Genomic DNA, 22,472 nt, shown 5'->3' with positions numbered 1-22,472 from the left:
GACCAATACTGGGGCCCCAAAAAGGGGTTCAAAGTTTAAAATAAATATAACATATGCTATGAAATAGAATGTTACAAGGAACTGTTGTTCAGGTGAGCGATGTGGCCCATGGGCCTCTTGTTAAAATTATCTTTATCAAAGAGGAAGCCCAGTCTTCGTGTTTTCTTTAACGCAAAAGAGTCAATGACTTTGTCTGTGTCAATAGACTACTGTTTGTACGCAAACATTTAGTACCGAGAGACTTGGAAGTCTCGTAGAAAGCATGATTGACCTGACACGGCTTTTTACTCGTCTCATTACTCTAAAACTGCGTTTAAAAATTATTCCAAATGTTTACAAATTTATTTATATTAATTTATTTATGTTCAATTAATAATATTTTAAGTACGTATTTTTTTGATTTGCCTTTAAATTTTTTTTTACAAAACAATGCTTCCGTGCTTCAATGTAAGCTATGCCACTGACAGTTAAAATGCCTCCAATAGACCCGTATTCTAGCAAAACATTGCAGAATCGCTCCAAAACGATTTTGGAGAAAATTATTTAAGCTGCATTGAAAAAAATAGTCAAATTATTCATAACAAACCATTTTGAGGCTAAAAAGACCTGTTATTTAAAAATTTAATTCAAATTAATAAGAAATTTAACACTTTTTCACCAACTTTTTTATTCGCTTTGAATTTACACATCATTTTGACATTCGGAACTCTCGGGATTTTTCATTATAAATGCACTGAGTTGTCTCCCGTATTTCCTTTGATAAACAGAATGTATGACAAATTGCCAATAAAAATTTACGCGTATTTGTAATATCGTTTCCGAGTTTATCCATGCAAATGTGATATTGTGGAAACATAAACTAAAGAGCCTCTCATGATTTGGCGTGAATGTAATGCACATGCGCAAGATTGTAAAATCCAAAAGATGCAGATGATTTCCGGATTTTTTAAAGGAATTTTCGTTGATTATTAATTAGTGAAGCATGATTGAGAAAAAATAAAAAAAAAAATTGGTAACCTTCAAGTTCCAATGATGAATAAAATATATAAAACAAAAGAGAGTACTCTTCCGATTTCTCGGTATTAAAGCTCAAATATTCGAGTCTATCATTTTAATATAGTAGTATAGAAGATACAGTATTAAGTTATTTAATGATATTTATTCAAAGAATGGCAAATTACTCGCACATTCACCGTGTTAAAAGATTCCTTATTATCTTACACGACATCGTCAACATTTTCAGATTTTGTCAGGGATATATCTAGAAAAATATTTCGTATGCAAAAGAAATGGATATTTGACTATTTGAACCACTTTAAAGCTAAAAAAAAAATCCGATTAAAAGCGTGTTCTACATGTATTGGTCTTCGTATTATGAATAAAACACCTATTTCAATTAAAGTGACTTTTCTAATACAATCATAGTTTTTTTTTTATCCTCTTAATGCAAAACAAACAACTAAATTTTTAAAAACTCTCTGAAAATACCGAACAGACCAGCTAAAACAAAATCAACAGACTCTTTTGCAAAATCAACAGACAGCGTTGCAAAAACAAACTAGAAAAATAATCAACATATATTTGAACTGACACTTTCAAGGGATAAAAAAAAACCGAAGTCATTCTCTGAATTAACGCTGTAAAGGGAAAACAAACGTACCATGGGGAAATCACAACCAGAATCTGGAATAGTTTTTAAAAAAATCATCTTAATGCACCAAGATGAATTTTAGCAATACTGTGTTGAACAGCTCCTAAAAAGGTAATGTGTATAAGTTGAGTATTTATATGGGTTGGGCTAAACAATTTTTTATGGTTTTTAATCAAATAAGGTAAATTCTTGCAAAATTTGAATAAAAGTACAGGCAGCAAGAATTACGCGTTGTACGCAAAGATATAGAAGGGGTGTGGGGTCAGGAATTTCAAAATTTTATAAATTTTCATAGTAAAATTGCCGAAAATAGGCCTCCGTCCCCCCCCCCCCCCCCCCCCAGGCCTCTAAACATAAATATCCCCCGGGAATTTTTCTCGTGAATTTGCAATTGCGCTTTCGTCTTCTTGAAATATACATCATTAAATTCTCCATATATAATGCAAAAAATGCTACCAATATTTTTACCGATTTCATGTTTATCAAATGATTCATTAATTGCAGACCAATATTTTACTGCTAAGGAATCGCTATTTCAATTGTGAACACAATAATTATCTAATTAATCTGTACCTGATTATATGAACAATACAGTACAATAGCAAAAAGTGATACGAATGTTTATTGATTAGGTTTTTATAAATGCATAAGAAAAGTTTTTATAAGTATTTCAATTCTGGTAACGATTAATCCAGGGTAGTTTTTTCTTGTTTGAAATGTCGCGAGAAAATAGGAAATACAGTCACTGTTTTAGTGAGATACTCAAAACATGGCGATGAATTTTATTTCAAGCGATATAATTAAAATTAAACATAGAATGCCGCATCCCGCTTGCGAATTTCCAGTTTTCGTAATGGTGCCGGGTCTGACGTTTTCCTGGCAATTAAAATATCACAATCGTTTTAAAAAAAAAAAAAAAGCCAGGAAAATGTCCGATTTCTCGGATTTTGTTCATTTTGACCTTGATGTAGGGAGAGGACAAAACTAGGCTGTGCCTGCTGCCTAATCCCATTCACTATATTATTGAATAAAAATTGTTTAAATTGAATAAATAAGATACTTGTGTATTTCGGACTTGCATTCTACATTCAATTTTAGAATCGAATAAGGACGATACGTTGGAGAACTTCCAAATGACCGATATATTATGCACCCTTTGTAATCAACAAGCCATTGAAAATGTACTACACTTGATGTTGTCTGTCTATTGTACAACCGGTGTCGCAAAGAGATCTTCGGCGAACTGCTGCGATCACTAGAAATATTGGACGCTTGAAAAAAATTTTTACAGGTATATTGAACCTATATAAACATAAACAGGACACGAGCCTTGTTTACATGACAAAGAATTGTGAGCACTGTATTTTGCTTATAATTCTATAACTGACTCTTAAATTTTATTTGATAATTAGGAATGCATTCCGAAACTGGATACACAATAGAAAATCAAAATAGCTATTTACGATTTTAATTATGCAATGTTTCCTAACAATGCTCATTAAACTAAAAATTAACGAACCATTTTTCGGCCTTCGTATCCTCGTCTAAAAACAAATTTCCTGAATGTTGGAAACTGCTCAAGTATGATAACCTGTTTTACAGAAAAATGACCAGACAATTTTTTTTAGTAATTATAGTCCTAATATTCTTTTATGTCGAATAAACGAAAGTATAGGAAGAAATGTTTTTAAAGTGAATTTATAACTATTTTGTTTTAATTTGGATTCCAACCATGCAGATCATTCTACTGGTACATGCAATTTTTCACCTTAGAGAAGCCTTATTATAGGAGTTCACATGCATTGATAAACCATGTTGCAGATCTAGGATTAATCAGCTAATAGAAAAGCGTAACAGTTAGATTTCATGACTTATTACAGAGGGCATAAAAATGGAAATAAAAACTATTTAAAAATATTAAAAGTCGAGTATTTTCTTTTAAACTTCCTTAATTTCTTAATACTTCTGTCTTCGCATAAAAGGAAAAGGTTCGTCCATTGATTAAATGAATGAGTGAGTTTATACATCTTTGACATATGAACTACAATCGTATTTTATTTAACCTTTAAAAATAATCATTGATTATGAGGGGAAAAAATATAACAATCATTCTTTTGAAAACTATAGCTCTTACCTGCTTTTTTAGCCATTAAATGCAAAATGAAAAATCCTCTTCCGGGATTTAGATTTATTGTACCTCGTAAAATCAGAGTCATTGAAACGTTTTATTAGTCAGCCAGTGCGCCGCCAACTTATTTTTTTAGGATAGGTATACATGAATGTGTTTACAAGTGCGCACATAAACTAACTCTTTAATAAATCGTCGAATTTTGGACACTTCAAACTATCAAATCAGACCCCACCGTCACAAACTTTCCTCAAATCAATACTCAGTCTCAATATGAGTTTTTACCTCATATTCATGCACTTTTCTTTAAAGGATTTGAGTTGAGGACTGAGTGAGTGATTTTAAAATCTTGGTAACGATGGGGCCTGGCTAGTATTGAATTGAGTACTAAAACAATTTATTAGCACAACCCCTCTTAAACCTATAAGCAGAATTTAAACAAACAATCAAAACTTTGAGGGTGTTTATGGCACAGTGTGTAGATATTAGTCTGCACTTGTTATGGAAGTTTTGATACATCCAAAATTATGCGAGTTTTGTCACTTTTGAAATAAAAATTTCCTTCTTTTTTTTTTTAACATACTCATTAGGTTTTGACGCGATTATTTCTTTTCGGGAGATATGATCCTTTAATTATTACCATGCGCGGATCTAGAGGGGGGGTCGGGGGGGGGGGGGGGTCCCGACCCCCCCCCCCCCCCCTGGAAAATGAAAATTTATTAAATTTACATAGTAAAATTATCGCGAAAATATGCCTCGGACCCCCCCTGGCAAACACAATTATCCTTCGGACCCCCCCCTGGAAAAATTTTCTGGATCCGCGCATGATTACTGTGTGCATTTAATGTTTACCTAGCAGCCATTTATTTGGTGGCATAGGTTATATCAAGCATATGGTTATGAGCTTACTCCCTTTTTTTCCTTATTCGGCAACAAAACACTAGGACAAGAAGTGTAAACTGTTGTTAATGTACACCGTATTACATAAATCTCAAGGTGAATTGTAAGACCTTAAGTTAAACTTTTAATATACTATTTATATCATACGTGTAATATGCAATAAGACATCTTCAAAAATATTGTGACTGATTGTCAGTACATAATGTACATATAATTTCTATACGCATTCATGTACAATGTCTTTAAGTTATACATCTAGGAACGCTAAATATACAATATACTTCCTACGTTCCTGCAAAACAGGGATAGGCAGACAGACAGAGACGGAGGGGTCGATATGTTGATTAACTTAATATTTAACAGATTAAAATTCAATATTTTAATTGCAATTGGTGTTTTTGCAAAACAACACATAAGAAAACTTACTTATTTCAAATTGTGTCTTTCTGACCTGCATTGTTTGTAATAAATAAGCGTAAACAAAATTGCTTTTTTAAAAGTATAATTTAATAATTATAATAAATTGTAAAAAAAAAAAAAAAATACATCCTGAGTATACAAATCAGGACTGTGACATTTATTGATTTTAGTTCACGAAAGCTGTAGAACTTGCAATTGAATGCAGGGATTTAGATGACTGTGTCAATTGCATTCAGTACGCCGCCATTGCCGGCGACCTAATGATCTGCCCAGCAAAGCCAGGCTTTGATCGACAGCAGAAACAACAAGAACATGAGCCTTTCTTCTCTTTTGGTGGCACCTGTTTCCTAGTAAAGGACAGGAAAACTTGTTCTAGCGAAGTCTGGTGAACAGAATAGTCTGCTACTCCGAATTCTGATTTTGTTCTTTCCATTTCTCTGAACAGTTTCGCCAGGGATAAATTTTGATTCGGGATCTGGAAATCTAGATATCCTTGTTGATCCTCAAAGACTTCTGTTCCTGGAAACTCGCCAAACAGGAAATTTCGAATAGGACCAGAATTCACTGCGTTTCCGCTTTCGTTACGTGCTAAACGTATAGTAAGTGTATAACCTTGGGCAAACTTATTCTTGAGATGCTGTGGACTCCCAAAGCAGACAAATTTTCCATTTACCATAATGACAATTTTTGTACAGAGAGCGTCACATTCTTCCATACTGAAAAAAAATCCCCCAAAATGAAAATTGAACCACTGCAAAAATGATGTCATCCAGCTTGAGAACTACAGTCTGAGAGGTGTTTTTTCAACTCTGAATGTCATTCAAAATGAAAAAGAAATATTAGACTTGGAAATACTCTTCTTACCTGTGAGAAGTTAAGACCAGAGTTCTTCCACTCGCTCGGATTTTAGACAGGACAGTCCAAATTTGTCTACGAGCGGCAGGATCCACGCCTGTTGTCGGTTCATCCAGCATCAAAAATGGTGGGTCTCCTACTAGAGCTATCGCAGTGCTCAACTTTCTTTTGTTCCCGCCACTATGCAAAATTATTTTTAAAATCAGTAGTTCTTTATTTCATCAATACAAAAATTTAACCAAATCCAACTTATTATCAACTAAAACTTAAAACCTATAAAATGGAAATGCATTTTTTTTTTCAAGTTTTACCCTCAATGACATTTTTATCATCATGGTTTATCTTTCGGTGAAATTTGCCGTTATTTGTACAAAAAAAAAAAAAACCAATGAGAACTCCCTGCTGAAAAATGATTAGAAATGTATTGTTGCTTAATATCATCAAGACCTGTAGGTTCCACAGAGCTTGTTGGCATACTGCTTTAATGTGACCGCTTCTAATAAGTCGTCTATCACGCGGGTTATCTCATCCTCTCTCACCCCACGAAGTCGGGCGTAGAGGGTGAGGATCTCTCTTCCCGTCATGCTTTCGATCAGTGCGTCAAATTGAGGACAGTACCCCAAACACCGATGAACCTATTGTTGTAAGACCAAAAAAATATGTCATCTATTTAAAATCAATTACAGTATTTTACACAACAGTAAACCCAATACTAGTATGTAGTAAGATAAAAAAAAAAATCATAAACAAATATTATCAACTGATTAAAATCAAACTGAGACAGTATTCCAGAAGCTGATGAACCTATTATAGTTTGACAATATCTTCAATATACGTAGTATTCTAACATGATGAATCCGAACTTGAAAAAAGTACTAGTATATTTGCATTTCCATTGTTCTTTCCCACTGTAAGCCCATACGGAGGAGCTGCAATTATTTCTCTATAATCGCAATTGCTCTGTCAGTATACTATGACGTCATAAAGGTGTAACGTTATATATACTTTTCCATGACCCACTATACGATACATATCATGTGTTTTTCTCCAACTCCATTAAAATTGACGTATTTACATGTAATATTAAAACATTTTTTTGATAACATTTTAAAGGAATTACTGTTATAACATATCATTGATTCTGTTAACAAATCTTTGTGAATTAAAAAGATACATTACAGTCTGAATGTTTACTTTTGACGTAATAGCTAAAAGTCAAGGTCTAGGCTAATACAGGGTATTTGCTAGTGGTAAAATGCAAATATAAGTAATAAACAACGATTATTTAGTGAACATGGCGTTATGAATAGCAACTGCTCTGCTGGCATATTTTCTATGATGCGCTAGCGCGCATCATGGAATATGCCAACAGAGCAATTGCTATTCATAACGCCATGTTCACTAAATAACGTTGTTTATTTCTTAAATATTCGCATAGCCCCCTAACTCCGTCACTTTCGGGAAACTCCTCGCCGTTTGAAATCAAGTGCGATTATGACGTCATTTTTTGCATGTCAAAAATCTTCAATCAAATGTCAACAATTTGCAACGGTGAAATTTAAGAATGTGTCAAAAAATAGCAGAATTAAACCTTGCTCATTTTATGCACCATTAATTGTGTGAAATCAGCTTAAACTTTTTTCACGGGTGCACTAAAATATCGATATTTTTGACATGCGGGCCCATTCGACCATTTACGGTGGTCAGCCATTTTTAGAGAGGTCAAGATGAAACATTTAACATGTAATACATTTTTGATTAAGGTAATTAATTCATTTTTTACAGTCCGCAATAGCTTTTATGCACAACTCTTGATTATAACGTCAAACCGCTCATGCCGATACTTTTGCCTTATACAGGGTAGCCTATAGATATATCCGGTATATCGCTATTTAGTACATGTATATGCTACATTTCTAAACATGTAATAAATAAATAATAATATGTTTTACGGTGTGACCGTTTGGGCGAGCGCAGAAGGAACCAAACATCTCTCATCATTGTTAAATTCAACATTAACCCGTGCCGTGGACTTGCCCCAACCTAAAAACTTTGGCTTTGTCTCGAAAACTTTTATCACCGCAAGAAACCCGACGTTATATTAAGGCTAATACACTTAAACAAACTACCACTGAGCATAGATTAAATGTAAAACAGACTTATTAAAGTATGTTGAATCAAAGCCGTTTGATTTTTTTTTTTCATAAAAAGACAATCATGTTTTATCAATCCTTTACGTTTTAGTAATGGTTACTAAAATCAGTAAAGAATAAACTGCTTGTCTGAGTGTGTTATTTCCCATTTTGTTCCTTGTTATTTTCCTCTGTATCATCAATTCGTTTATAATTTTATGAATTTTTGTGTTATATATATATGCGTTGTAGACATTTTTTAAATAATTTTTTGTCACCTACCTCACGCATGCATATTACAATTGGATCAATATGACAGTAAACTAAGTATGGAACTTGCATGTTTATTTACTAAGCAAAAAAAAATATGATCAGAACAAAACCAATCAGCCGAAGATTCACCATTAACACTGATACTGAGTACTAACTACACGTTACACCCAGTACATTTGCTTGATCCACCACTCTAAATTTATTGCGCGAAGTCGCGCTCGTCAGTTCTCGAAAATTGTCGGATAAATTCGGGAAAGGAAATGACTTCCTATGTCAGCAAAAGTTCAGATAGGTACAGTTTTTTACGTAAGCATATTTGTTGTTTACTTTAGTGTTTTTAAGGTCAAGATCTAGTAAATGAAAGGTGCCTACAGGTTTAAGAAATTCAAGATATAAATTCTTTTAATGATGCTTCATAACAGTGTCTTTGTTTCATAGGGTGTACCGAGGCTTAAATTTTTGATAGGCACGATGAAAAATCATGTTTTAAACAACCATCTTCTATGAAATATGAAGGATAAAATAAACAAATCTCGGAGTTTTGTCCATTTTTGACTAATGAAATATATCTAGAATGCCTACAGTCTTTCCAAAAACGGCATTAAACAAGCTCTTGACCTCCTCTTTAAAATGATGTCAAATTGAATATAGGTACCGGGATTACTTTTCCCGTGATTAAATATAGAATGTCAAAATATTGGTACACCCTATGAAACAAAGGTATTGATATGAAGCACCATTAAAAGAATTTATATCTTGAATTTCACAAACCTGTAGGCACCTTTCATTTACTAGATCTTGACCTTAAAGGATTTTTGTTGTTATAAATGAAATAGATGTATACGATTGAGAGGTAAGAATTTTCCTTAGAAACGCTTCCTATTCCACCATGTTACTATGCACCGCAAAGGATTATTGGGATATGTAGAACTTTTTCTCGTGGCCTCATAAAAATTTCTTTGAACAATGTGCAGATTTCAACTCGAATTTTCTCCGTTCGTACACGTTGTCTATGGAGCTCGCTACGCGAGCGGCGCTTCGCGCCGCCTCGCTGCGCTCGCTATAAGTAATATATTTATCAATGATATGAAATATTTTAAATATGTAAGGACACAAATCAAACGGCATCCATACATTCTGAAAAGGCCATTGTGATTGTTGTTACATGGACCCATTTTTTATTCTGGCGATCATTTCATTTCGATGAAATTAAATACAATTTAAATTGTATGCACCATTTTTACTTGTTATAACTTGCTAGATACAAATGGAGTTTTAACTAAATTGTTAATGTGTCTTCGTTCCCTGCCATATCATATCTAGCATGTGGGTGACGGAGTTAGGTTCATAAGATATTATGAGCACGTGTGATAAAAGTCGTATTCAGAGAGCTTATTTGAAAAAAAATGAAAATATTTTTGTTAATAATTTTAGCCTATAAATTATATTGTTTCAGATTATATTTAGTAATTGCGAATGATAAAAACCACAAAAAATAATTTACAGAGAAACGCAGGAGGTTTTCTTCTTATGGTGACGTACTTTGGGTATTCGGGGATAATGTTATGAATATTAACTCAGGTAATTTATTATATTTAATTTCATTTTAGCAAGAAACCAACTAATTATATAATATTGTTGAAAACTGCTTATTAATTTTTTTCCCATAATTCCGAAGTTCAAAGCATTTTTTTTTAATGTTTAGAGTAACGTATTACAAAGAAATATATATCTATACCTCATTTAGCTGGCTGTCCACGCAATAGCCATTGACGTAAGCCCTCCCAGTTGAAATCATGACGTCACCAGTGAGCATTTTAAATGTCGTCGTTTTGCCCGCGCCATTTTGACCCAACAATCCAAAACACTCCTGTGCGGATATTCCAACGCTGATATCTTTCACGGCTTCAAACCTGTTCAAAGTTCCAAATGTTTTCCTCAAATTCTTGATTATCAATTTATCTGTATTCATAAGGGCGCTAATTTGTGTTGAATTCACTCTGTTTTCTTCTTCAATGACGTCAGAGTCTTGAACCATGACGTTGTCCGGGTCAGTAATACTGTGTTTATTACACAGGGCTCTGTAGACAAGCCTCTGTATTACCCCGCTGTCTATCATAAACACTAGTGTCATATACACGACAAACTGGAGGGCCATCATACACAGGTATTTGCCACACCCCGGGTAATCCAACTCCAAGTAATCGCTGTCCGGACATTTTTCATCTGAACCTGTTAATAGATAATCAAAAAAGTTTTAGAAACTTTAACAGAATCAAAATCATAGTATTCATAGAAAAGTAATATGTTTTACGGTGCTACCGTTCTGGCGAGCGCAGCAAGAATTACACATACCTTGCATCATTGTCAACTTATAGTTTTATTTCGGTATCAACAAACGTCAAAGAATTTTTGCTCTACAATAAGTATGCCAAAGGTACTAATTTTAATGGTTATGATACATACAGCGCAACCCCCTACCCAGAGAGAGAGAGAGAGAGAGAGAGAGAGAGAGAGAGAGAGAGAGAGCCCTGTACCTGTTTGTAGGTGTGTAATTTCCCACTTTTAAATTTAATTGTCTGACTATATGCAATATCTACATAATTTTTTACCTGTTTATTTTTTCATTTTATTCCTTTTTATTTAGTTCTAAATGTCCTATTGTTTATTCCCTCCCTACTCATATACTTACCTGCCTACTGTACATGCATGCACAATTAGCTTAAAATGGGTCGATATGACAGTAAAGTATGGCTTTTGCTAGTATATATATATATAAAATCTCTATATAAAAAAAAAGATTAAAAACAAATCATATGTCAATAAGCAGATAAGGCAGGTATCGCAGTCTATACTGAAATAGCCAGTACACTCATTACAGATGTTTGATCCACCTCTAAATTTTTCGCGGGAAATATAGCGCGAGTGCACTGTGACGTCATCCATGACTTTGTTCGTCTTTGTTTACGTTTCTCGACTCAATACGAACGTATGGAAGCATGCAACAAATCTTTTGAGTCTGGCCAAAGCATATGCGGTACTCAAAACGTGTCTTCAAACTTAAAGTCACCGTAAATTACGCGTTAAAAGTCGGCCATTTTTGGCATAGCACCACGGGTGAAAACATTAGAGAGCATTATGGGACGTAGACAAAAAAATTTGTATGATGAACTGTAGGTTTAGCTCGTTCTTTTTCCCGCGCACACTGGTTCTTAGAGCTCGCTTCGCTCGCCGGCGCTGCGCGCCGGCGAGCTGCGCTCGCTATAAAAAAAAAGTTTTTGTTTATTTTATACATCTTATGTAATGAATAATAATTTTTATTGTGCTTTTATCACACCTTTTAACATTTCGTTACAACACGACAAAACAAAAACCCGACAAAATTAGTTTGTCGTACAATGCAAATAAATTGTTACTTAAATGCTTCACCTTGTAAACGGCAATGTAAGGGCCAAATAAAAGTCTTTCGTAAATTTATACTGAATAAGAAATGTTTCTCTAATAACCACATTTTTTCTTTAAAAAAAAATCGACAAAGAAATGTGGATACCTCCAAAAAATGTGAGTGAAGGATGATCGTGTTTGTTCGGGTGGAGACATTTCAACCGCTTAGCATACCGGACATATATGTTAATTATACTCTTTCCTAGGCAGTAATGAGGAAAGAAAACCATAAATACATTGTCCATCTTTACGGCAGAGTCACTAGTCTCCTTTACAGGGTAGAGAAAGGTGACAGTAAGTAGTGTGAAAAGACCTACAAAAAATGAGAAATTATTTTTCTTTTTTACATCAGAATGTATTGATGAATTAAACTTAGTAAAGTTTAACATTACCATCATCCTATATTTCAGAACTTTAATTTTAAAATAAAATTCATAAAGAAGAAGAACCACATTTTTCTTTATAGACTTACCAACAACGATATTTATGATGATGATAACCACCGTTCCGCCTGCAGGCGATCGAAAGAGAAACTGCAAAAGGTACATGAATGATATGGACGCAAACCCGAACATGAGAAAACAGAAAAACAGTAAGCCCAGTCTGCCTTCATCGACGTATGCCGGAATTTTATAGGCTGCAAAACAAACCAAAATGAAGACGATTGGTACCAAGTAATGAAGCATGTCCCAGATTAGGTTTGCCATCCAAAACACTATGGAACTGACTCCACTAACTTTTTGCAAGTGCTTCGCTCCAGACGATCTTTCTCGGATATGAAAGACGCAAAACGAAGCAACGAGACAAGAGAGTCCAAACAATACACACTCAGCGATGCCTAGACCTTTAAACATTTCTAACCCTGTATCATATTCCACATAGTAACTGTCTGGCATTGGGTGGTTTATGGTTTGTATGTTTTTGCTTTTTCCACAATGAAGCTTTAAAAGAAAATTCATTGTATTTACAAGACTGATCCCAGCAGAATGAATAGCATCGCCATTATAATAGCTCACAACATCACTGCCATTTACTCCAAACCCGATAAGGTAGTGAGATCTGAAAGTTCTTTTCCCCATGTCTTTGATTTTGTCCAACCAGAACTCACTTATATTAAACTTTAAAGGGGGTTTTGGATTGTATTCGATAACATTAAGTCCCCTTTTTTCAAACCATTGAGAGAATGCTTCAGTAAGATTTTTCGCTGTCTCTGTTGGTCTGGGTCCAGCCGAGATCGTTGTGGTAGTGTCTGGATAGGGATCCAGATTCAGAGTCAATGGCGGTTCAATGTCAAATGTTAACTGAGAAATGGATTGGTCTGCTAAAAGACCACATAGTCCAAGAAGGATCGGTACAATGAGTTGAAATAAAATCATAACCTTGCTTCTCCAGGTATGCAAAGCTTTCTTTACAAGCAAGCCATAAACCTGCTGCAGGACAACCCGTATTCCTGTATTTTTCTCAACTCCCCTATTAAATTCTGAAAAGAAATATAAATGAGCATAAAACATATACTGTATACAGGGAAACAGTCACCCCGGGTTTTTTTCTTGGCCCTTTCGCCCTTGTTGTCATCAGGCATATTTAAAATTGGGCGAATTCCAATGACTTAAATCATCGTTTCGTAAACTTAAACGTGTCTGGGAGAATTCAAGACGGGGCGAAACTGTTTGCAAGTGTTAAAGGGCGAAAATTACACGGGGCGAAAATAATCATGTGTACAGTATGTTCTGTTACAATTTATAAAGTCGTTGTTTTGAAGTACAACAAAGAAACGAAAAACAAAGGGTTGATAACAATGTGTTCAACAAGGATTGTATAGAGATTTGTGTACCTATATCCACATTTACATCCACTAGATGTTGTAGTAAAGGAACATCGTCATCTATATCCAACGGAACATGGGGAACATCTCTTTCGTCTTGTTCGTGTCTAATGTCCACCCTTTCTCCGATCCTATCATCCTTTACCCTAAAAAATAAACATCTAAATAAATGTATTAGTCCATTTCATACATTTTGGTTTACAAACATGCATTCTGTCTTGCAATAGTTATAAATTATGTAAGAAACCGTCCTATTTGTTTGATATATCGGTTTAATTTGAGCGCTGTTTGAAAAGAAATTAAACTTACTTGAGAAAAACTTCTTCCATCGTTGTTGCGGATAACCCAAAGCTGCCTACCCCTATATGGGATCCATTTTCTTCCAATTCGCTGAACAAAGCTTCAAAATTTGCAGTTTCTTCAGTGGGGAGAAGTACTGAGACCTCAGCACCAACCTCCATCTCAACAGATGCTTTTGGGATATGTTTGTGTATTATTCCCATCATGCAGTCAATGTCGCAGTTGCGTGCTTTTACAATTACTAGGTGGTATCCAGCACCTTAGGTAAAATCACAACATAGTAAAAAACAAATTGACTATTTCTTTATTACGGTACAGCAAATTTATTTGATTTTACAAAAATTAAGGATTCATCACTATGTATACTCTTTTATTATGAAAAGTTATAAATCTATAAACATCAATAATGTCATCATATACAAATGTAGCTCTAAAAAGATACAGACAATTCTGCCAACGTACCATAAAGCTTTTTAAGAAATAGCGATGATCCGCAACATTTGATTTCGCCGTCAGCCATAATTGCAATTCGATCACCAAGTACATCCGCCTCATCCATGAAATGAGTGGATAAAACAATAGTTCTGCCCTCTTTATACTTTTGAAGTATGTTCCACATTTGGCGCCTGGCACCAGGATCCATACCAGAGGTTGGTTCGTCAAGAATGATAACCTTGCGTTTTAATTGTCAAATAACATGTCGTTAAATATGACAGAAAAATTATCATAATAATAACTTGTAAAATGCCTGAGTATCACATGACATATCTTAAACTACTCTAAACATTTCGATAAGAGTGCATTTGTGATGATATTTAAACGTTCTTTTGTTTGTTTTTAATTCATAGGTCTGCAAACAAAACACATTTTTGTCATTGTTGTATTGTACATGTAATTTACATTTATTGTCAATAAATTATAAATACTAAGTATGTAAATTGATATTTTGGGGGACAAACTTGCAAAATAAAGACGTAAGAACTTGAAACCTTCACTTCATTTAAAAAGTTATTTCACTGCAGAGAAAAAATTGCAATTGGCTAATGGTTTTATATTTTGTCTCACCTTGGACCCTCCAATCAACGCTATCGCCACAGATAATTTTCGTTTCTGTCCGCCAGACAAAGTACGTGCCAAATCATTTTGCTTTTCCTGGAGTCTAAAGGCTTTCAGAGTTTCCGATATGTCGTTATCTAATGTGTTTCTGTTGCATCCTTTAAGCTATGAAATGGTTTTTTTATAACCAGGTAGAAGTTTTGCAAACAATCAAAAATTTCATTTTACACTCCATTTCAACATTTCAATCAATTCTTATATAATGTAATTCATTCATTTTTTTTATATTTCTTAATTATTCTTACTTAATTTTTTATGATGAATAACCAGTTATGAAATTCAATATTAAACCTTTATGACTTTTCTTCATTAAATGAAAAACCAATAATTCTCTACATCTTTCCGTATATCCGTTTTTTTTCCGCGTGTCACAAATTTTTCGAAAATGGGGGAAATATGTAGGATTTTTAATTTGCGTCAGTCGGGGTTTTTTTGCGATTTTAAAAGTGTCTTATAGAAAATAATAAAGGGTATACCTTCTGTGTATTCAATAGTTTGCGATTTTAAAGAGATCGCAAAAAATGCGAAAATTAGATCATCGCGAAATTTACCGGATATACGGTATTATGATTACTGTTCAGAAGGTTGGGTATTCAACAAACTATCTATCAGATCCATTTTAATTTTTTCAAAAATTGTGTTTTAAGGTTTAGACTTTTATTTTGTAAATATAAATTACATATATATTAGATTTAAAATTTTAAAATTTCCCTGTATCTTTATATTGCGCTCTTATTTTTAATGAGATTAATATAGTATAAAAATTGCCACGACCATCGAACCCTCTTAATATACATTTGCTCTAGTACCTTAAAGTGGAACTCTAACTGTTGTTTTACGGTCAAGTTGTCAAACAAAGTATTGTGCTGTGGACAGAGACCTAAACTACCCCTGACACTGCTGATATCAGTGTTGATGTCATATCCGTTTACTCTGGCAGACCCGGATGTTGATGGAATAAATCCTAAATATAGGTGAAAAGTCCAATTTACTAACAATTACAGTGCAGCTATTTGCGTATTAGTCAAGTGATTGTTAACCAACACAAATGGAATTGTGACTGAAGGGCTGAGAGACTGAATGACAAACATACTAATATACCATTCAGTCACCTTTTGGTCAACGTTCAATCGACTGACACAGAGATTCATCCTGCACTTTATGAAACATATAGTCATCGTTAGTTTAAAATGACAACATACCAGTCAACATGGACATGGTGGTAGTTTTTCCGGCGCCATTGTGTCCGAGAAGGGCGGTGATTTGACCTTGGAATATATCGAGAGTTGTTCCTTTCACGGCAACAACCTCTTTCATGTCTGATTTAAACACCTGTGAAATATAACACAACGTTGTAAAACGATATTGAGATATCAATAATTATTGCTTTTAATAATGATTCTTGCAAAGAAGAAATGAGTGATTTCATTAAATGCTACTTAAATCAATTATACCCTAATTGTTCTTTGTCATATAAATCAAGCAATGCATAAATCTAATTATGAGTTTCAATTACAAAGCATAGAATTTATTAACATTAACCTTATATTACAATAAATCTGTTAATATGTTTTTCTCTGCATTAATAAGTCACCAATATGTTTAAATCAATTTTGCGTAAAGTTTTTTGCTAAAGCAATGAAATTCTATAATGATCTGTACAAACAGAAAAATAAAATATAAACCCCATTTCTCCATTCAATTGGCTGAACATATATCTGTATAAAAAATCTGCTTGTGTCTGGATAATCACATTTCTGCTATTAAACATTTATACAACCGTTTTATCGCCATATATTTAGACTGCATTACCTTTTTATCAATTTGTTCTGCTTTCATTAATTTGCTATATTACCCACCTTACGTAGATTGTTCATACTGATTCCGACATTGAGTCCATGTGGGTCGCTCTCAAAGAATTTGGGATCTCGGCTGGTTTCCTCACTTGACATTTTCTGAATCTTCTCACCGCCACACCAGTAAGTTTTCTTTTATGAAAAAAAAGAAAATAATTAATTACAACTTATATTAAAGATCATTTCTTTATTTTTCTTTTAATAGAAAACAACAAATAAATGCTGAAAAAGAAATATTGAAATGTTAACAGACCGTGAAAGGAAAATAAAATGGTTGAGGAACACCATATTCTCCGGGCCTGACACCGTCAATGTACCACGTGAGCAGGAAGTAGATGGCGCTATCAATCCAAAGCATCAAGATGGCGTCACCAAATGTGAATGTTCCGTCAACTGTTGGAGGTTTGGTAAAAGTGTTCCACTGAACACCTTTTCCTGTGGATTTGAATATTGTTCATAAATAATTAGAAAATCATATTTCGCTTTACTATGAAACGTTTTGGTTGGGGTTTTTTGTGTGTGTTTGCAACACATTGAAATTACAAAGTTTACATTACTTAATGTCGGATCCAGAACTTGGCTATGTTATCTACTAGGAAATAATCCTTTAGAGACCATTTTTGGTGAACGTTAAATTTTCTCTACATTGCGAAACTTAGTCTTGAATTACCTTAACTATTTTTCTTGGACCATAATTTTTTTTTTTACAAAATGTGGCAATATAGCAAACTTGTTGAGTGTTCGACTAAACATATCCAGCAGTTACACATATAATCTTACTAAATTCCATGGTACTGATGTAATTTGGAAATGTCTACACTCACTTTTTCAACCATACTGACTCAAAGAACAAGTATATTATCTTCTCTGTATACTATTTTGTGGTTTTCAAAAAAACAAAAACAAAGAAACGATCCATCTTGGTTTGAAAATACCTACCTATTGCTTCGTATTCAGTTATAGATGAAAACCCAGTCGCCATGGCCATATTGTTCAAGAGGCACAAAGCCATTCTTTGGGATTTCGTCAAGTCAGCGTACTTCGTTATCAACCCAAAATGAGGAGTCACAGTGATAAAGTAGACGAACGCACAAAAATAGGATGCAGTGTTGGCTAGAATATAAAGGGTTTTTTTTTACATGATAATTTTTTTCTGTATTTCATACCAAAAAAAATTCTTTGAAAGATGATTGCTACTCTATTTACTTATACATTATATATTTATCTTTTTTATTTTGATTTGTTATTTTTTATGAATTGATTTATGAATTTATTTACACTGTACTTTAATATTATTTTTTTTTTTGCTAAGAATTGTCTTACAAATAAAGATAATACTATTAATACTATTTAGATAATAATATACTTTTACCTTTGTTAAAGAAACTGCTAAACAGAAAGGAAAAAGCCACAACAGACACGCCGTATGACAAGTAGAAGAAGAAGATCAGGGAGGAATCCGAGAAGTCAAAAATTTTGGCAGATCCTGATTGAATGATGATGACAGTGATTGCGAAAGTAACAGTAAGGAAGATAACTCCTTTGAAAAACCAGGAGAACCAGTAAACAAAGGAACTAAGTCCCATCATCCTTAGCGTTTCCTGCAAGAAACAAAGCATTAAATTTTTCTTCAAATTCATCGCTCAGATCTTACCATTGAACAATATTCAGGGAAAAGAGGGTGTGCAGATATATTTACATGAAAGGGGGGTATGAATGTCCTAAAATTTAATGTTTAAGGCACAATAAGATAGTACATGACGTTTTTTTTTCTGATAGAAGTAAATTATATAAAACAAATTACTGTATACCGTAATGTAATTATACAAATACCAAAAATGGAGATTTAACATCATTCAAAGGGGCAGTTTTCAGAAAGCGCAAATATTTATAATGTTGCTGCAAGACATTACGACTACCTTTGTTTTTTATTTGCTCGTTTTCCTGTCAATGACAAGCTTCAAATAAAAAGATTATGTAAAGATTACTAAATAATTTTTATAAGGAAAACTTTCTTTGAAAGGATTTTGAATTCCTACCGCACTTGCGGTAATAACGTGCAATTTGAGTTTATGTCCCGATATATGAAGTACTGGGTAGGTGATTGTGAGATGTTGGGGAGAGGAAGTACAGTAACTACCGCATATCAGGTTTTTTCCGCGTGTATCCAATTCCCGCTTTGTTCGCAGCGTTTTTCAAATCGCGGAAAATAAATGATCTATGGTATGGCTTATATGGATTTCTCAAAAACAGAATATATAAGAAGGCTGCGAAATGAAACACTGCCAGTGTCATTATTAGCTGACACAGTGTTGCAAGTCTGGTGATCGGAAAAGTTTCCAAGTCATTTATCCATTCATGAATTAAAAATACAAGCTGGAATGCAATGTGATATGTGATATGCCTCATTCCTGTAAGCCCATAGTTCTTTTGTACTCCAATTACGATTTTCTTTACAAAGATTCAAGCAAAGTGAAATTTCAAAAGTTCAGAGTGATTGCATGTTCGCCATTTGATCAGTTTTGACCTCTCCTATAAGACACACACAGCAATGGGCCATGGTCACTTTCACAATTAGTAGATTATATATTAAGAGTATTTTTCATATAGGCTCAATAGACCAAAAACATCTACCTCAATGAAGGGTGTTTGATACTCTACAAACTCATTTTGTTTGGTTCCGATACATATAAGGTCCGAACTTAACAGTATGGATAATTTAAATGACCAAACGTACACATACATACAGTGCATCATAAATTTATATTGATATTATTTCTTACTTTTAATTTCTTCTCTCGGTCGTGCACTATCTCCTTTGTTAGCTGTAGTGTAGGTAAAACCAAGCCTAGAACGAGGGTGACTGCAACAGAGTATTTTATAAAGATACCCAACTGGTAGGTATAATAGGGCGGGTAGGGCATTCTCATGGTCGTTATGTTCATCATGGTAGCAGAGGGGCTGAAGTGTTTGATGATGGCTGTATCGATCCCAAACATTAGAATCAGAAATCCATAATCAAAATACGCTGAAATCATACACAGTAATGAATATAGACAAAGGTTTTCCGATGAGAAAACCAACGCTTTCAATCATTATAGATATTACATGTAATAAAAATTATATGACTAATGTAATAGTGTTTGAGAGAGAGAGAGAGAGAGAGAGAGAGGAGAGAGAGAGTATTATTTTGCAGTTGCAACTTTTCAAGAAAAAAAGGCTGGTACGTGTTTGTAATTTTGATGTATATAGTTAACATACGTTGAAACCGCCTTGGTCCTTGGTAAGAATCATGGTCAAAATACTTGGATTTGGTTGACCATTGCCCGTCCATTCGAATTTTGTAGGTGACGTCATCAGGCAAAACGGAGTCGTTGGAATGTGACGGATCAAAGACTACTGCAACCTTACTAAAACGGTTCCAAACACTTATGTTTTGGTAGTAATTAAGAATATCCACTTCCGTCGCAAATCCTTAAAGATAATACAGTTAATCTATAATTATTCAACAGAACCAATTGGTCTACTTATCAATTGGACCACAGGACAGAACCAACTGAATTCGCATACTATTGCGCAGGTACAATGTAAATATAGATCAAATGCACTAATTCTGGCGTTGACGTCACATGCATAAATCACACAAGAAACACATTTGGACGATTCTCAACTGAAAGAAAGTACACATACATGTAAAAGAAGTGCAATTAAAATCGATCAAATGGAAAATAATCAAGATATTTTCATTGATATATTATCATATTTTACTCGTAAAAGCTCACAAGAACGAAAACAGATTTCTTAAGGGGAATTTATAATTGGAATTGCATGTTGACATCTTTTCTCCATCCGGAATACCTCGCACAATTTTTCAACTTATCATCCGGGTACTTTCATCTCGATTGCAATGCAAAAATCCCGTTGACATTTTTTTAGCGGTGTATTAAACCTGACAAGCTAGAGGACTAGTTTCAAAAGATAAACCTTGGGAATTTTTCATATTATATTGAATGAGCATCATTTGAACCCCGAGGTATTTTTAAATATTGAATTATTTAAGGAAATATGCGGCATAAATATCTTGGGACAGGCTATTGTACATGACTTGTACATTGTATACATTAGTGACACTGTCATATTCAGGGAGATAATTTGAATAATTAGTTCTATACTGTCTATTACTGTTTTACCTTTCATGGATAAATCACTTGGGAATCTACTTCGTTCTGAAAAGAATTATAGAAAAAAAAAATTAATGCTTTTAAGTTAATGTTAACGAGCAAAGGAAATCTATATTTTTGCATAACATAATACAAATAGCAACTCATTTAAAAAAGGATGTGAAAAAAAGAAAAGTTCTGTGAATAATTACCTTTCAAAATCTGACGAGTGTTATTCATAACCTTTGTAATCAACGTCGTGTTGGGGGCGTAGAGAACTTCATTATAACTCCAATACTCAAAACCGATAGGGTTTGCTTCATATATCGTAGCATTTTTTAACTGTGGCTTAAAATCGCTGAGATTTCGTATTACAATAAGCACAATAGGAAAAACCAACGGCAACACAATCTCAAAAACCGTCACACAGAGTTTTCGTCTTTGGAGAAGAATATTTTTCCACGTTAGCAGCAGAAACTGTGTAAATAGTCCGGCCACCATTTTATAGTATATTTAAGATCGTTTTTCCCTGTGTTTGATCACTGGCACATGGTCGCTGCAATCGGGTTTTTCCAAAATGTCACTTCCTTGTCCGGAAAAAAAAGTGCTTGATAAAGAGTTGATTGATAATTTGTCTCTTTCTTTTTTATCTTAATTTTCTAAATGCAAAATTCATTTTTTCTTATGTTAGTAAATGTTCGCAAGCTATCAATAAAAATAAGAATTGATCATGCATTTTCAATTTCCGCAGCCAACATTTAATACTTTTGCATCAAAATGTTGACTTTAAAATATTCTAATATTCCAATAAATGTTTTTGCTTCTTGAAAATGTAGTTCATACGTACTTGTGTATCAAGAGACACAAATCGTGAAAAGGTTATAAATGGCGTCTTAAATGTAAGTATGATAATTATCAAATAACAAATTATGCGATTTTTTTTACCCCATTTACAATTTCAATCAGTGAAAATTCGACAGAAAGATCATAAATATCCGAGGAATGAAAAAAAGGTATATATCATTAAGTACGTACCTTAATTTTATAAATGAAACACGTCTGGGAAACGAATCCAAAACACTGCAGATTGAAACGCAAACCGGCGGTTAATAAGGCGTAATCGTTTAAATTTCAAATATTAAAGGATATCATCAATTAGGTATTGATGTTTTCCTTGAATAAAAAAAGGGATGAAAGCAAAATATTTCCTTTTTGATTAAAGTGTTGTGCAATGATAACCGAACCAGAGCATGTCGTAAGGAGGTCATTAAAGAAATATATTTACAAAAGATAGCGATGAACGGCCGGATTAATAGATTATGGTGGTCACGTGTCTTTTACAAATCAACAATTCTTAACTGCATGGGTATGATCTAGCCCATCCATGATCTAAAAGTCATATGCTCAGTAAT

The 22,472-nt window shown here is 33.8% G+C and overlaps 2 protein-coding genes across 4 annotated transcripts in view; both read right to left on the bottom strand.

The window, feature by feature from the left end:
• Positions 1-3,809, bottom strand: part of LOC128161502 (phospholipid-transporting ATPase ABCA3-like) — a 30,662-nt gene extending 26,853 nt beyond the window's left edge. The window contains exon 1 of the mRNA XM_052824790.1: positions 3,786-3,809. The gene's annotated coding sequence lies outside the window, so the exon portion shown is untranslated. The remainder of the gene's footprint in view (positions 1-3,785) is intronic.
• Positions 3,810-5,190: 1,381 nt separating this feature from the next.
• LOC128161503 (phospholipid-transporting ATPase ABCA3-like) lies at positions 5,191-22,435 on the bottom strand. 3 transcript variants are annotated; one of them, XM_052824792.1, is made up of 21 exons: positions 22,096-22,435; positions 21,273-21,667; positions 21,091-21,126; positions 20,162-20,374; positions 19,684-19,928; positions 18,273-18,501; positions 17,840-18,013; positions 17,154-17,335; positions 16,904-17,032; positions 16,247-16,376; positions 15,854-16,008; positions 14,994-15,149; positions 14,391-14,601; positions 13,938-14,187; positions 13,638-13,774; positions 12,276-13,283; positions 11,910-12,116; positions 10,098-10,591; positions 6,402-6,589; positions 5,964-6,134; positions 5,191-5,815 (listed from the first exon to the last, which is right to left on the bottom strand). In XM_052824792.1, the coding sequence occupies exons 2-21, from the start codon at positions 21,559-21,561 to the stop codon at positions 5,332-5,334; spliced, it is 5,088 nt and encodes a 1,695-aa protein (XP_052680752.1). In that variant the 5' UTR covers positions 21,562-21,667; positions 22,096-22,435; the 3' UTR covers positions 5,191-5,331. The 3 variants fall into 3 exon arrangements, with proteins under 3 accessions (XP_052680752.1, XP_052680751.1, XP_052680753.1); XM_052824791.1 differs by having other exon boundaries at positions 21,273-21,647; XM_052824793.1 differs by having other exon boundaries at positions 21,273-21,643.
• Between the last annotated feature and the right edge of the window lie 37 nt (positions 22,436-22,472).

Source organism: Crassostrea angulata, chromosome 8 (genome assembly GCF_025612915.1).
Source record: "Crassostrea angulata isolate pt1a10 chromosome 8, ASM2561291v2, whole genome shotgun sequence".
NCBI lineage: Eukaryota > Metazoa > Mollusca > Bivalvia > Ostreida > Ostreidae > Magallana > Magallana angulata.
This window is presented reverse-complemented; position numbering and strand designations above follow the sequence as displayed.

Excerpts from the sequence above, each read along its gene's own strand:
- LOC128161503 (XM_052824792.1), bottom strand. The coding sequence starts at position 21,561 with ATGGTGGCCGGACTATTTACACAGTTTCTGCTGCTAACGTGGAAAAAT. Across the intron at positions 20,375-21,090 it reads AAGTGATTTATCCATGAAAG|GATTTGCGACGGAAGTGGAT; the intron begins GTAAAACAGTAA and ends ATTATCTTTAAG. Across the intron at positions 14,188-14,390 it reads ATTTCTTAAAAAGCTTTATG|GTGCTGGATACCACCTAGTA; the intron begins GTACGTTGGCAG and ends ATTTTACCTAAG.